Here is a 13,151-nt window from a genome sequence, read left to right as displayed (position 1 = left end):
TAGAGTGGTAAAATATTTTTATTTATTTATTTTTGGTGATACCTTTAGTATCTATACTTAAATAAAAGTTTTAAGAAGATGAAACTGAGATCCAAACAAAGCCAAATTTTACTACGGCAGTGTGGGTATAGTGGATGGATACACTTTGTTCTCGTCTCTTCAGCTCATTGGGGCCAAGACAAAAGCTGCACATATATTCTTGCAGGAACATTAATTTGACTTTCGGTACCAAGATTCGTTTCTACACCAGTCCCGCCTACATTACATTGGATGTATGATTATTACATATTTGGGAAAATTATTTATTAAATTTGTCTGTTATTAATTTTAATATTTTAAATTTATTTATTTTAATTTTAATCCAATAGCTTTTAAAATTGCTTAACTTTAGTCATTTTGATCCAATTTCGTATAATTTCATTCCTACACAACTTTGAAGAGCAATTTTTCAGTTCGTATATATCCATTCATTTTGCATCTCGTAGTTAATACTCGCCTAAAATGATATAAGAGTGTAGATTTATTGAAAAAAAATATTTGTTTGTATTATACTTAGAACATTAAGATAGACTATTAGCTTTTATCATCAAAAGGGCTAAAGAATCATAAATTAGGTTAAACGACCAAATCCACGCAAAATTGATAGATAAAGTATTAAATCTAATATTGCCAAAGATAAAGGATCAAAATGAATTCAAATCAAAGTTAAGATGTATAAGACAATCATTCATACACATAATATACCAAAAAATATCCCTAACATCATACACATAATGAAATGGTGATACTCTATAATATTACATTTGTCTGGATACTTGCAAAACTGTTGACTTATTTTCTAAAATAATCATCAACACAAACCCTATTCTTTTCCCCCTACTTTGGCTGCAAATGGGGTAAGTTATAATTGCAAAATTAGGTATTTCTTACAAAGTGATGATTGTGGATTTCTTTTATGCATATAGGGGGGGCCCACATTACATCTGTATACGTTGTATCTCAACAAAAATAAGGACTTTTAGCAATGTTAATTTGTACTAAGATGTAGTTGACTATTAGTTTGTCAGGCTCCACACATAAACTAAACAACAACTAGTGGGCTTAATTTAAAAATAAAATAATAGAGAATATTAAAAAGGAGAGCTCTCATTGGCCACTCATTTCATCATATATAAATTTCCATAGATTAGGAAGCTAAATTTATAAAATATTATTTGGTTCAGAGGTCAAAGCATCAAGATACCACTTGGAGATATGATATTACTATTTTACCCTTTAGAGCATCATTGTATGTATGTATATATATCATCGTAATTAATTCATATGCAACAGTAGCAGCTACCACCAAAAGCTTTTCAATATTGCTTCAAAGTTCTAACTCAAATTGAATTTTACAGGATCTGAATCAATAATAAGACAAGTGTGGTATGATTGGTGTATAGTTTAGGAAAAATAATAAACTACACTTGCTTTATAATTAGTCAAACGTTTCTTGAACTGTAAACCAATCACATGACAAGTGTACTACTGTAGTTGTGAGGATTCTCAAAAGTTCACAGCCTCATAACGTGGGGTGTTGACTATTGAATGATAATCACCTCTCCTTGTTAATTAGCAACAAAATAATGTTTATATATGTAGATAAGCTTTGTTTCTTTATAAATAGCAGGTCAGAGGTTGTACAGTTCACACATTATAGTCGCAAACAAACATTATTTGTAGAAGACATGAAAATGAGATCATTACCTCTCTCACCCCTCTTCCTCCTCCTCCTCTCTCTTCTACTGGTAATGTTTTCCATCCCACTTTCTTGTTTTTGTATCGTACTATGTTATGTTACGTTGGTCGTTCTTCTCCTATCGTAATTATTTATTTATATATTTGGTTCTCTGCTTTATTCTTTGATGCATCAGTTCGCCTGTGTTGCTACGGATGCACGAAAAGAGCCGGGAGCATACTGGAAGAGCGTGATGAACGGTGATGAGATGCCTAAAGCCATCACGGATCTTCTCCATCATGATCATCAGAGTTCTTCTGCCACCGATTTGAACACGGAAAGGGATCGTTTCATCAGGAATTTCGACACCAAGGCTAATGTTATAATATATCACAGCCACGATGATCATCATCATGATCATAATTCGAAAGATCAGAGGCGTCCGATGTGGATGGTCTGAAGTAAATAATGTAAGAACAAAAACTCGTGAACAATATTTACATTTTGTGTCCGAGGTTTGAACTTGAGCTTCATAATGCAATACTTTAGCAGTTCTTCCTCGCGTTTAAATTTGTTGAGGCTTCTGTGTTTATATATATATATATAGCTCTATATATTTTTACTGCCTTTATATATATATATATATATTATTTTGAATATCTAGTTTTTGAATTATGAGAATATTAATTAATTATTGTTGATTAATTGCCGCTAAAGCTCTAAATAAAATTGCGTTTATAGTCCAAAAGATCTTTTTCTCTTCTTATATATATGAATTAAGTATGAAAATATCAAAATAATCTCGATTATTCTAAAATATTAATATTAAATTATTTTTCTCTCCAACAGTTTAGTCTTTTAGATGAGATGATCAATTTATTTCAGTTCCAGAATCAGGCCAAATTAAAAATCCTGAATTTGAATCTTATAGTCACCTATTTATAAGAAGAAAAAAAAAATTTCACGTGCATCACAATGTAAATATGAATGCAAATGTGATATGATTCATAGTAGCTGACATTCTTTAGCCAGATCGATGTAAAAATAGGTCGAGGGTAAGGAGCAACAACAACTCTTATGCTGCATTTGAATTGAAGGATTTGAAATTCATAATTTCAAACACTTAATAACAAATTATTTGAATATATTTGGACTTTGGATAATTCTAAATGTAAAGGATTTGAAATCCTTTCTATTTTAATTTTGTACTAAGTTTTAATGAATATGGATGGATTTCAAATTCCTTTTAAATAGAGTTATTTGAAATCCTTTCTCAAAATTTTTCGTCAAATCCAAATACAACTTTATATTATTTGCGAAATATTTGTATGCAAAATATAACAAGTATACCTACATACAATTTTTATTTTATTTTTTTAATCTAAATCAGTTTGGTCGAATCAAATCAATCACACAACAAGTGTTATAGACTTGTCGATGACACTTATCATGCCAATAATTACTTTTCTTGAACTGCACATCAATCACACTATAAATATATTACACTTATTATAAAATTAATTTAAATATAACCAAATTCAATTTGTGTTAGAATTTTTGATACATACCTAAGGTAAGAAAAAGGACAAGTCGTGATGCAAACCTACACCTAATGTGGGCTGTTCTGTAGTGAAAATTAATGATGGGTTAGTTGTAAGGAGTTTCAAACTTTGAATTTGGACACTTACTTGAATCATTATGATAATCTGGTTGTTAGTGCTACAGTCCATAATTGTGTCTAATTTCTTTAAATTAAAATATTATTTTTATAAAGTATGATAAATGAAGTGTTTTATAATTTTAAAAAAATAGATAACTTATGAAAAATTTGAGATAAGTATGTGAACTTTAACAGATTTAAATAATAATTTAAAAAAAAAAAAAAAAAAAAACAAAAACACTGAGAGGTAGTTTTGTTAGAGGCCAATTAGTAATTAGCCCACATCTTATCCTATTAGAACAGGCCCAGCAGATCAGCCCAATCTGTGTTTGGGCTAATTAGTCCATGCAGGCCCAGATTCGTTCACTTGACAAGAAACGACATCGCGGAGCGCACGCCGTGCCTTGTGGAATCCGCTGCGGCTGGACTTTCGTACAATATCACGTCGCGAGTTGTCTCACTCAGTAGTAAAAATATTTAAAAATGGATCAGGTTATTAATATAACGAAAATGGCAAACCAATATATAATATATTGACAGTTAAAAAATAATATGAATAATTTAAAATAAACAATTATATTAAAATAAATATTTAAATATTTAATTGATATTTTAAAATTTGGTGTTTCAATGTGACGAATTGCCATTGTGAGTGGCAATGTTTTTTGGTCGATCTACATGTGTTATGTCTTTATACCTTTTTGTTTTTAATTTGAAATAAATATAATGAAATTTAAATTAATTATGTAACAAGTATTTTATATTTAATTTTATTAATTATATAATATAAATAATCATATTTTATATTTTATTACTCAACTTACATAGAATATGGAGGGATGAAATGAGACAAATGAGTGAGTCTTTAAAACTCAGATTGTCAGTTTCTGTAGTTGTGCTCAGTCCACAGCAAACAATAGACAATACCAACCATTTGAATTACTGCAATAATAAATGATTAAGACAAGAACATCAACTGTCAATCAGATTTAGACATGATTATTGCTTATCAACAACATAATCACAACCCTCAATCTACCCAACTCTAAACTTATTGAATTTCATTCAATCTAAAGTTTAAATACATCTAATAAGATCAATAGCCTAAATTTATTTCAATCAAATCAAGAATTTAGATTAAAATTTTTTATATTTTACATTAAATATATTTATATAAAAATTTTAATTAAAAATATATGTACAATATATATATATATATAACAAAAATTATATATATATATATATATATAACAAAAATTATATATATATATATATATATATATATATATATAAAGAGAGAGAGGGGGGTTGAAGGGCGGGAGGCCAGCAATGGGAAGAGGGAAAGGGAAGGTTCAGTGATAGAATAGGGGGTATGAAAACGGGAGCGACGATGGGTTTTAGAGGAATGGATAAATGTATCATTACATTATTCTAAAAAAATCAATCAATCAATACATCAATATAATTTTTAATAATAATCATAACAATCAAATTTAAAAGATCCCCTTGAAAAGTATGAATTTTTTTAAAAAAATTATAATAAAATTCATACAAATAGGGATAAATAATCACATATTCAGTAGGATCCGAATCCATAATCTCATACTTATCACGGGAGGCTCGTCATGCTTAATCACTATGCAACTAATATCTCGTTGGTTCTTCACGTGATAATTGTGGTAACAAAAATACCAAAAAATCTTCTTTAAATTGAAAATTTAAAATGATAGATTTTAATTTTTTTAAATGGAATTATTTAAATTGTTTCTCTAAGTTCTTCTTTTAAATAAAAATCCATCAATTCAGAATCACCCTAAAATTTTGAAATATCTAAATGAAAACAAAGTGTATCCCAAATCTTTATATTATATTAATTAAGCCTCCACCCATCATACTATAATTAATAACTAATGATTGTACTGAATTGTCATGAAAAACATGAACTTTTTCTCTATAAATAGCAACTAAACTTGTGCATTTGTAAGAATTCAAATCCATAAAGAGATTCCAATTTCTTCACTGAAAAGACTATCATGAGATCTCAATACATTCTAGTGGGGCTCTTCTCTCTTGCCTTGGTATGCATCACTCATCCCTCCCTCTTCAACTCTGCAAATCCATTTCATTATTCTTTTCTTCTCCCAAATGAAATTTAATTTAGATGACAAAATTAATATTTTTATGACAAAAGATGTCGTGAATTTGAATCCCATCAATATATGGGTATTAGTCTACTTTAAGATATATATATATATATATTCTGTATTTTTTTGTATAGCCTTTTATTGATTTCTTTTTTGCCGAACCTGAACAAATTATAAAATAAGTTTAATACGTTTATCATGTGATTAGTATATAATTTAGAAAAAAATAACAAATTTATCACACTTGTTCTGTCATTGATCTGGTTGGACCTCTGACTTAGAATTTTTCCTTTTTATGATGATATATACATATGTGTGTGGGTACTAATTATGAGTTGTTGTGAGGTGTAGTGTGTGAGTGCAAGAAAAGATCAAGGGGAATACTGGCAAGGTGTAGTGAAGGATGAGGCAATGGCTGTATTAGTTGAAGGCCTTGTGGATGCGAGTAAAGTTACTTCTCATGTCCACACCAAGAAGAGTGAGTGTTCAGGCTTTCATGCCAAACCCGAGCACAAGCACTCTTTCGTCAAAGACTTTGAGCCGAGGCCAAGTGCCACAGCTTATGTCGATGCTGTCAAGCAGACACATGAGAACTCTTTTGTGAGAACATTTGAGCCAAGGCCTAGTGCAACTGCTTATGCTAATGATCTCAACCCTAAAGATGAGAAATCTTACAAGAATGACTTTGAACCAAGACCAAATGTTTCAGCCTACAACGATGATGTGAAACCGGAAGATGAAAAGTCTTTTGTTAAGGACTTTGAGCCGAGACCTAATGTCTCTGCCTACAACGATGATGTCAAACCGGAAGATGAAAAGTCTTTTGTTAAGGACTTTGAGCCGAGACCTAATGTTTCTGCCTATAACGATGATGTCAAACCGGAAGATGAAAAGTCTTTTGTTAAGGACTTTGAGCCGAGACCTAATGTCTCTGCCTACAATGATGATGTCAAACCAGAAAACAAGAAATCTTTTGTTAAGGATTTCGAGCCGAGGCCTAATGTTTCAGCCTATAATGATGATGTCAAATCAGAAGACAAGAAATCTTTTGTTAAGGATTTTGAGCCGAGACCTAACGTCTCATCCTACAATGATGATGCTGTTGGTGTGGGGGCAGAGAAGGCCTTCGACAGAGATTTCGAGCCCCAGCCAAATGTTTCAGTTTATGAGCAGTAGAAAGTGAGTGTGAAATGCAATAGCTGCATTTGATGAATAAAGTTGGGTATGTTGTCTGTCTATGTATAATACTTGAAACTGTCCAACTCTGAGTTACTTCAAATTGTAATGTGAAAGTTTATGCATTCCACTTAATACAACTATTGTATGGCCTGAAATCTGTATCTAATCCAACTAAAATTTTAATAAAATATAGGCAGTCCAAAAATAAGAATTTGGAGGAAAACCCACACACACACACAGTGCAACAATCAAGTTTCAAAGTTTAGAGTAAAAGATTATGATTATACACTAATATTAGGATAAGCATTAACAAAAAGGGTAAATCATAACAGTACGTTTTTTTTTTTTTTAGATTTGACATGATTATGAAAGTCCATTATTATTTGAAAAATTACAAATATCCCCTGATATTTAATGAAATTATATATGTACTCCCTAGATGGGGCATAAAATTGTCAATTTTATTCTTACTAAAAAAAATTGTAAAAAAAGTAGATGGACTGGATGAAAATTTTTAAAAAAAATATAAAAAAACTTATTCACTTAATTCATAAAAAAATAAATAAAATTATAGTTCTTAAACCGTAAGGACATTTTAGTCAGTTCGACACAAGAAATAAATGAAAACCTAACAGATTGGACTAATTGTTAGAAGGCCATTAAAATCATACGTATAAATAAATTTTTCAAACAAGGAGTGAGTATTCATTATGTCAAATCTCAGGAGCGATTGTAATTTACCCTAACAAAATTATGATATATGGATATTTGGATAAATATATCAACAAATTTCCATCTAACCATGTTTTTATTTTCCTTTTTTTTGAACCTTTGTAAATTGATTTTAAAAAAATGCTTTAAAATCCAATTTAGTGAAGCTCATGACGAAATTACGTAAACAGAGTATCTCGACTCGAGTCTCGAATTTTATAATTTTCAACCGGATAGATATATGATCTGATTTCGCATTTAATATTATCTATGAAATTAATTAATGGGGGTTGGAAGCATCATTATCAATGTAATTTTAAAAAAATTACATTTAATATCTCTGAAGTTTGTTTCTATCTAACAAATAAGTCCCTCGTTGATAAAAAATCATTGAATTTGCTGATATTAACAAAAAAAGGCTGAATAAGAATTGATATTTACCCTCAATTTGACTTATTATTAACGTATTGCAGGTCAATAATTTTTTTCGAATTAAAATACTCATATAACGGTGAAAATATATCTCTTCACATGCATTAATGCGTAAAAGACGTATGAGAAAAATTTGATAATAAATATATTTATTTAACCTGCAATAAGTTAGTAATAAGTCAATCCATGGTAAATATACATTTTCTTTTTGATATTTTTGTTAATATAAGCAAATTTAATGAATTTTGACAATCGGGAGAACTTATTTATTAGATGAAAACAAAAACTTTAAGAGTACTAAATATAATTTTTTAAATCATAAAAAAATTTATATATAATTATATAAAATTTCAAAAGAGGGGAGTGTAATTATGTGTATCCCATATATTAATCATAATTTCCCTTTGTGATATATAAATGCATAAAATTGCCAATGGGGCGTGTGTGTGTGTGTAACAACCAACTGGCAAACAAGGGCTCCTCTTTGGATGATATTGCAGTATAAAGAAACCATGAATCTTGAGACATCAACTTGCAGTATTTTTTATTTTCTTTTGATTTGGTATTTTTTTAATATATATATATATATATATATATTTAGAGTAGAATACAACGGATTTTTATGGAATTTTTTCATAATTATAGATGCATTTATATTATTTAGAAATTATGAATATCTCTTCAGATAGGGATGTAATTGCAATAAAATATAATTCTTGAATTACAATTATTGGGTATAAAATATTTAACTTGCCCAACTCACATAATCACGATTAGATAAATTGGATTGGAACTATGAGTTCCACCCATATTGCCACCCCTACTCTTATCCCATACAATAAAGTAACAAGGCCCAAGGGTTTAAGGTACTTAAAAAGTAAGGATAAATTTCATTAAGACCTCCTAAAATTATGCCAAATTACAAAAATATCCCTATATTTGACAAAATTATAACTCCACCCCCTGAAGGATGTTAGTATAATGTTTTTCAAAAAATGTTTTGTATAAATTTTATCTTTGAATATAGGGTATAGTTATACTTACAACTATAACTACAAAGAGTGTAGCTATAATTTTATAAAAAAAAAAAATGTACATTTTGACTTAAACTCAGAAGTATCAATGTAATTTACCCTTAAAGTAATGACTAATAAACTGCTTACCGAAGAATACTTGCAATTTTGTCAAATACTCAAATGAAAACAGTAGAGTATACATTGAAAGTGACCAAGCAAGCAAGTTCAACCAACAAGGACATGAATACGGTCCATAATACACACATTACTAGTATACAAATGTGAACTTAGAACAACATGGAGAACACAAGAATAATCAATTGTTTCTTGGTGCATCCCAGCAACTTTCCAATCATATAACTCTGTTCAACATTCGCATCCAGTTGACCTTTGCTGACTGCTGCTACCCACGTCGATTGTGTCGGGCAGGTATCTTCGCCAACATCAATAATGTCCCCAAGAAGAAAATGTCATAATCAAGAATTAGAGATTAGTGAAATATGAACTACCACAGTATCTATGGTGTTAATATGCATCTCAAACTTCAAGTGGAACTTCTTTATTCTCACTTTGCCTTGCCTGTTAACTATCAAAATCAACTTTAAAACAATACAAATGCAGAATTATATGATAGACATGCAAAATGACACAGTAGAGTGCCAGCATTATAAGCAACTAGATAGAGTATAGTTACGGTACAGATAATATACACATAACTATGACAAAGATCATAAAGGGGGTTACTCACATTTCTTCTTCTTCTCCACTCTTCAAGGCATTCTTTGCAATAACCTGAAATGCTTCCTCAACATTGGTACCTTCCTTGGCAGAGGTCTCAAAGTAAGGAATATTCCCCTTTGAGGCACACCAAGCCCGAGCCTTTTTCTCAGATACCTATGCAAACACAAACAAAGTGAAACAACATTCGTCAATCTCAAAGATAAGTTTACACCTTCAAGAACCAAAAATTGTGGTGAGCAACATGTAATACAACTAATATATATGCCACTGGGCCATGACCACCCCATCAACATATAACCCTCTGACACCATATTGCCCCAATTACAAGTATGACATCCCATCCTCATTGATAGGAAGGAGCTAGGTCAACAGATATAAAGGCTGAATTTCTAGAAGGCTGAAATACAACTATCATTTGTCAATTCATGTGTGGTACTGACAAATACATGTATATGATACAAACAAAAATTTCTATTCAAACATTGAGTAGATATGAAATCCAGATGGACAGTCCACAAGCTACACCCCAACCTTATTTGATTTATGAATGAAAATTTAGAGTTACAGAAAACATGAACTCAAACAAATAATAAAAAATTTATTTGTAAACATACTGTTGAAAATTTTGAATTTCAAAGTACAGGAAAAAATAAGGAAATCAAAACAAAGACATAAGAATAACAAATATTAGTAGACATATAGTGGTTACTTGCTATTTTACCAGACCAAAAATAAAAAAACACAATAATGGTATTGCTTTCACATTCCTTTAATTACTTGGACACCAGTAGAGATGGGTGATACCACTGTCTAATACCATACAGACCCCTTTATAGTAGCGCCACTGAATCATATGGAAGATAAGCCTTTTTTCCTTAATTTGTTTTGGTCGGTGTGTGTGTATAACTTTGTGCATGTCCTTTTCTTTGGGTGTAGGGGTGGAAGAACAAGATAGAAAAGACAAGTATGGAAGTGCACAAAGAAAGAGAGAGAGAGAGAGAGAGAGAGAGAGAGAGAGAGAGGAGATTAGATTACCACTCTACTATTTCCACCATCCACATCAACCTTGTTGCCAATCACAACAAATGGAAAATTTTCAGGATCTGATGGGCTAGCCTGCAGAAAAATTCCTCTTTCATTAGTTATTTTGCATTTTTCCAATTATGTGATAGAAAATAGAAAACACATAAGGATGACATGATCCTTTGTTCACTCAAAATGTCACCCACGGCAACCATTTATATTAAGCAACAGGCAACAGAATTCTAGGGGTTCAACCGAAACACTTGACAAGAAGTCTGCAAAATTTCAAGTTATGCTAACACATGAAAAACCCTGGTCCTTTGACCAAAATTACACTCCTGTCCCTCACAGAAGAACAGAACAGAAAAAGTCGGAGTTCAGTAAACCAATATTTTTGCCATTATCTGGGCAATAGGCATCATATATTATTCATACAGGATAACGAGGGGTTTGTAAATATTTTTATCATAAACAAAGCCAGATAAAATCTACTATCTTGTTGAAATACATAGGGAAAGAAAAAATGGCAAAAAAAATATCATGCTTATTTCAATTTGAGGGGAAAAAATAAAAACATAAATTGAACGGAGACATTCAAGACAAAAAAGTAAAATACACACCTGGATTAGGAACTCTTCTCTCCAATTGTTGAGATTGTCAAATGATTTCATCACATTGACATCATAGACAAGAACACAGCAATCAGCACCACGGTAGAAAGCAACCCCAAGACTTTGAAATCTTTCTTGGCCAGCAGTATCCCATATCTAATCAACCAAAGACTCATCTGAGGGCATGAGAAGCCCAAATATCGTACAAGTTCATGAGAAATACAACTAGAAACTAAGTCATTGACCTGAGTCGCTGGTGCATTAGAGGCGAACATAAATTTCATGTGTCATATGAGAAAATTGTGGAGCTCCCATTGAAGAATCCATAGAAAAAGCGAGCATTAAAGGGTTTCATTTTATCAAGAATCAGTTTTAACCCAAAAGGCCAAGCTTCCAGAGGGAAGAACAATTCCAAATGCAATAATTGTAGGTCACAGGGCTCGTGTTAACTATTGACAGCAACATTCCCATAAACTTCATTTGTTACTATTTCTTTAGTTACAAGAAGCAGAATTTAATTTTATGATGATGAAACAAATACCTCCCAGACTGACCTGTAAAGTGAAAAGGCGATCCTCAAACTGCACTTCCTTTGTCAGGAAATCCGCCCCAATTGTCGCCTTGTATTGGTTGCTAAACTTCTTATTTACATATCTTTAACAAACAGATCAAAGAAATATCAAACTTGTATCTAATTTTCATAATAGTAATCTACCTAAAGCTGAGCAATTATTTGAACAAATGAATGCGACTGAGGATACTGATTCATCAAGGAGGTCTTCCCCACCCTGAAAATCACAAACAAGACACATTTACCAAACACTCGTCAATCAAATGCAAGAAAGTTGTAAACAAACTTACATATGAAACAACAGGCTATGTATGGACCAGAATTGTAGTTTGCGAAACGCTAAACCACTTAATCCTAAAGGATAGCACGAAATAAATGCTTGTACAGTGTATAAACATAATTTTGCAATGCAATTTTGGTAAGTTGAACATTACTTCATCCCCCTTCTTCTTTGATGGTCCTACTTTCCAAGCACTTGCAAATTTGATACTCAATTTATTAGAGAGAAAATTCAACGAATTCCATGTTCTACAGAATTCACAAATCCCACCGGGTACACTAGAGTTCAGATCAGCCAGAATTGAATCCGTAAAACACCAAAACATAAAAAACTTGTGCCTCTAAACCTAGAAACTAAAGATCCACATTCAAACAAATCGAAAACTAAATATTCCATATAAAATCCGGTTTATTAACAAACAGAAAGAAGAAAAACTGACCCGCTATCGCCGAGGATGATAACCTTAAGGAGAGCTCTTCTGCGGGACGGCATCCTTTTCGGGTCCGGGTTGGGTAGTTGACCCGATCTCAGATTCCTCGACTGCGAAAAGCACAAAGGCGCCGGGCTTTCTCTCTCTCTCTCTCTCTCTCTCTACCTGTTCCCACAGAGGCGATCGAATTTGAGTTTCTGGACTTTGATTCGATTCCGATGCTCTTTCTCTCTCTATTTTCCTTTCGTTTCAACCGTTTCTCTCTCTAGACAGCATGGCAACGGATGTTTCTAGCTGGCGACTTGCTCTATTTTCTGTTCCCATCTGCACAAGTTCGTCCTGCTGGATTATTCTCTTTTTTAGTAATTTCTTTTTTTTAATTAAATCATATAATAAATAAATTATATTTATCATATAATTAATAAAAATAATTAATTATATAACACTTACAATAATCACAATAATTTTTAAGTTAATTCTTAAAAAATGTAAATAATTTTACAATATACATAAAATATCAATCGATGTTTGAATAACTAATTCTCGGAAAAAAAATTGTTCGTAAAAATAATTATCATTCTAAATGATAATATTATTTAAGAAAAAATAATTTTCAATGGCAGTTGCAAATCGAAT

The 13,151-nt window shown here is 31.2% G+C and overlaps 3 protein-coding genes across 3 annotated transcripts; 2 read left to right on the top strand and 1 right to left on the bottom strand.

The window, feature by feature from the left end:
* Positions 1-1,626: 1,626 nt before the first annotated feature.
* Positions 1,627-2,287, top strand: LOC110012722 (uncharacterized). The gene is made up of 2 exons (XM_088886056.1): positions 1,627-1,787; positions 1,914-2,287. The coding sequence occupies exons 1-2, from the start codon at positions 1,728-1,730 to the stop codon at positions 2,175-2,177; spliced, it is 324 nt and encodes a 107-aa protein (XP_088742182.1). The 5' UTR covers positions 1,627-1,727; the 3' UTR covers positions 2,178-2,287.
* A 3,071-nt stretch (positions 2,288-5,358) lies between these two features.
* Positions 5,359-6,855, top strand: LOC105172878 (uncharacterized). Its single transcript, XM_011094475.3, has 2 exons — positions 5,359-5,455; positions 5,873-6,855. Exons 1-2 carry the CDS (start codon positions 5,411-5,413, stop codon positions 6,695-6,697), a joined length of 870 nt encoding a protein of 289 aa, XP_011092777.1. The 5' UTR covers positions 5,359-5,410; the 3' UTR covers positions 6,698-6,855.
* Positions 6,856-9,002: 2,147 nt separating this feature from the next.
* On the bottom strand, positions 9,003-12,837 carry LOC105172879 (ras-related protein Rab7). Its single transcript, XM_011094476.3, has 7 exons — positions 12,525-12,837; positions 11,996-12,022; positions 11,789-11,888; positions 11,244-11,390; positions 10,636-10,716; positions 9,608-9,753; positions 9,003-9,292 (listed from the first exon to the last, which is right to left on the bottom strand). The coding sequence occupies exons 1-7, from the start codon at positions 12,575-12,577 to the stop codon at positions 9,226-9,228; spliced, it is 621 nt and encodes a 206-aa protein (XP_011092778.1). The 5' UTR covers positions 12,578-12,837; the 3' UTR covers positions 9,003-9,225.
* Between the last annotated feature and the right edge of the window lie 314 nt (positions 12,838-13,151).

The sequence above is a fragment of the Sesamum indicum genome, linkage group LG10 (assembly GCF_026168435.1).
Source record: "Sesamum indicum cultivar Baizhima isolate 11 linkage group LG10, ASM2616843v1, whole genome shotgun sequence".
In the NCBI taxonomy this organism is placed as follows: domain Eukaryota; kingdom Viridiplantae; phylum Streptophyta; class Magnoliopsida; order Lamiales; family Pedaliaceae; genus Sesamum; species Sesamum indicum.
Note: the sequence above shows the minus strand (reverse complement) of the source record. Positions and strands in the feature narration are given on the sequence as shown.

Excerpts from the sequence above, each read along its gene's own strand:
- LOC105172879 (XM_011094476.3), bottom strand. The coding sequence starts at position 12,577 with ATGCCGTCCCGCAGAAGAGCTCTCCTTAAGGTTATCATCCTCGGCGAT. Across the intron at positions 12,023-12,524 it reads ATCATCCTCGGCGATAGCGG|GGTGGGGAAGACCTCCTTGA; the intron begins GTCAGTTTTTCT and ends TGTGATTTTCAG. Across the intron at positions 10,717-11,243 it reads GAGAAGAGTTCCTAATCCAG|GCTAGCCCATCAGATCCTGA; the intron begins GTGTGTATTTTA and ends ATTTTTCTGCAG.
- LOC105172878 (XM_011094475.3), top strand. The coding sequence starts at position 5,411 with ATGAGATCTCAATACATTCTAGTGGGGCTCTTCTCTCTTGCCTTG. Across the intron at positions 5,456-5,872 it reads GGCTCTTCTCTCTTGCCTTG|TGTGTGAGTGCAAGAAAAGA; the intron begins GTATGCATCACT and ends TGTGAGGTGTAG.
- LOC110012722 (XM_088886056.1), top strand. The coding sequence starts at position 1,728 with ATGAAAATGAGATCATTACCTCTCTCACCCCTCTTCCTCCTCCTCCTC. Across the intron at positions 1,788-1,913 it reads TCCTCCTCTCTCTTCTACTG|TTCGCCTGTGTTGCTACGGA; the intron begins GTAATGTTTTCC and ends TTGATGCATCAG.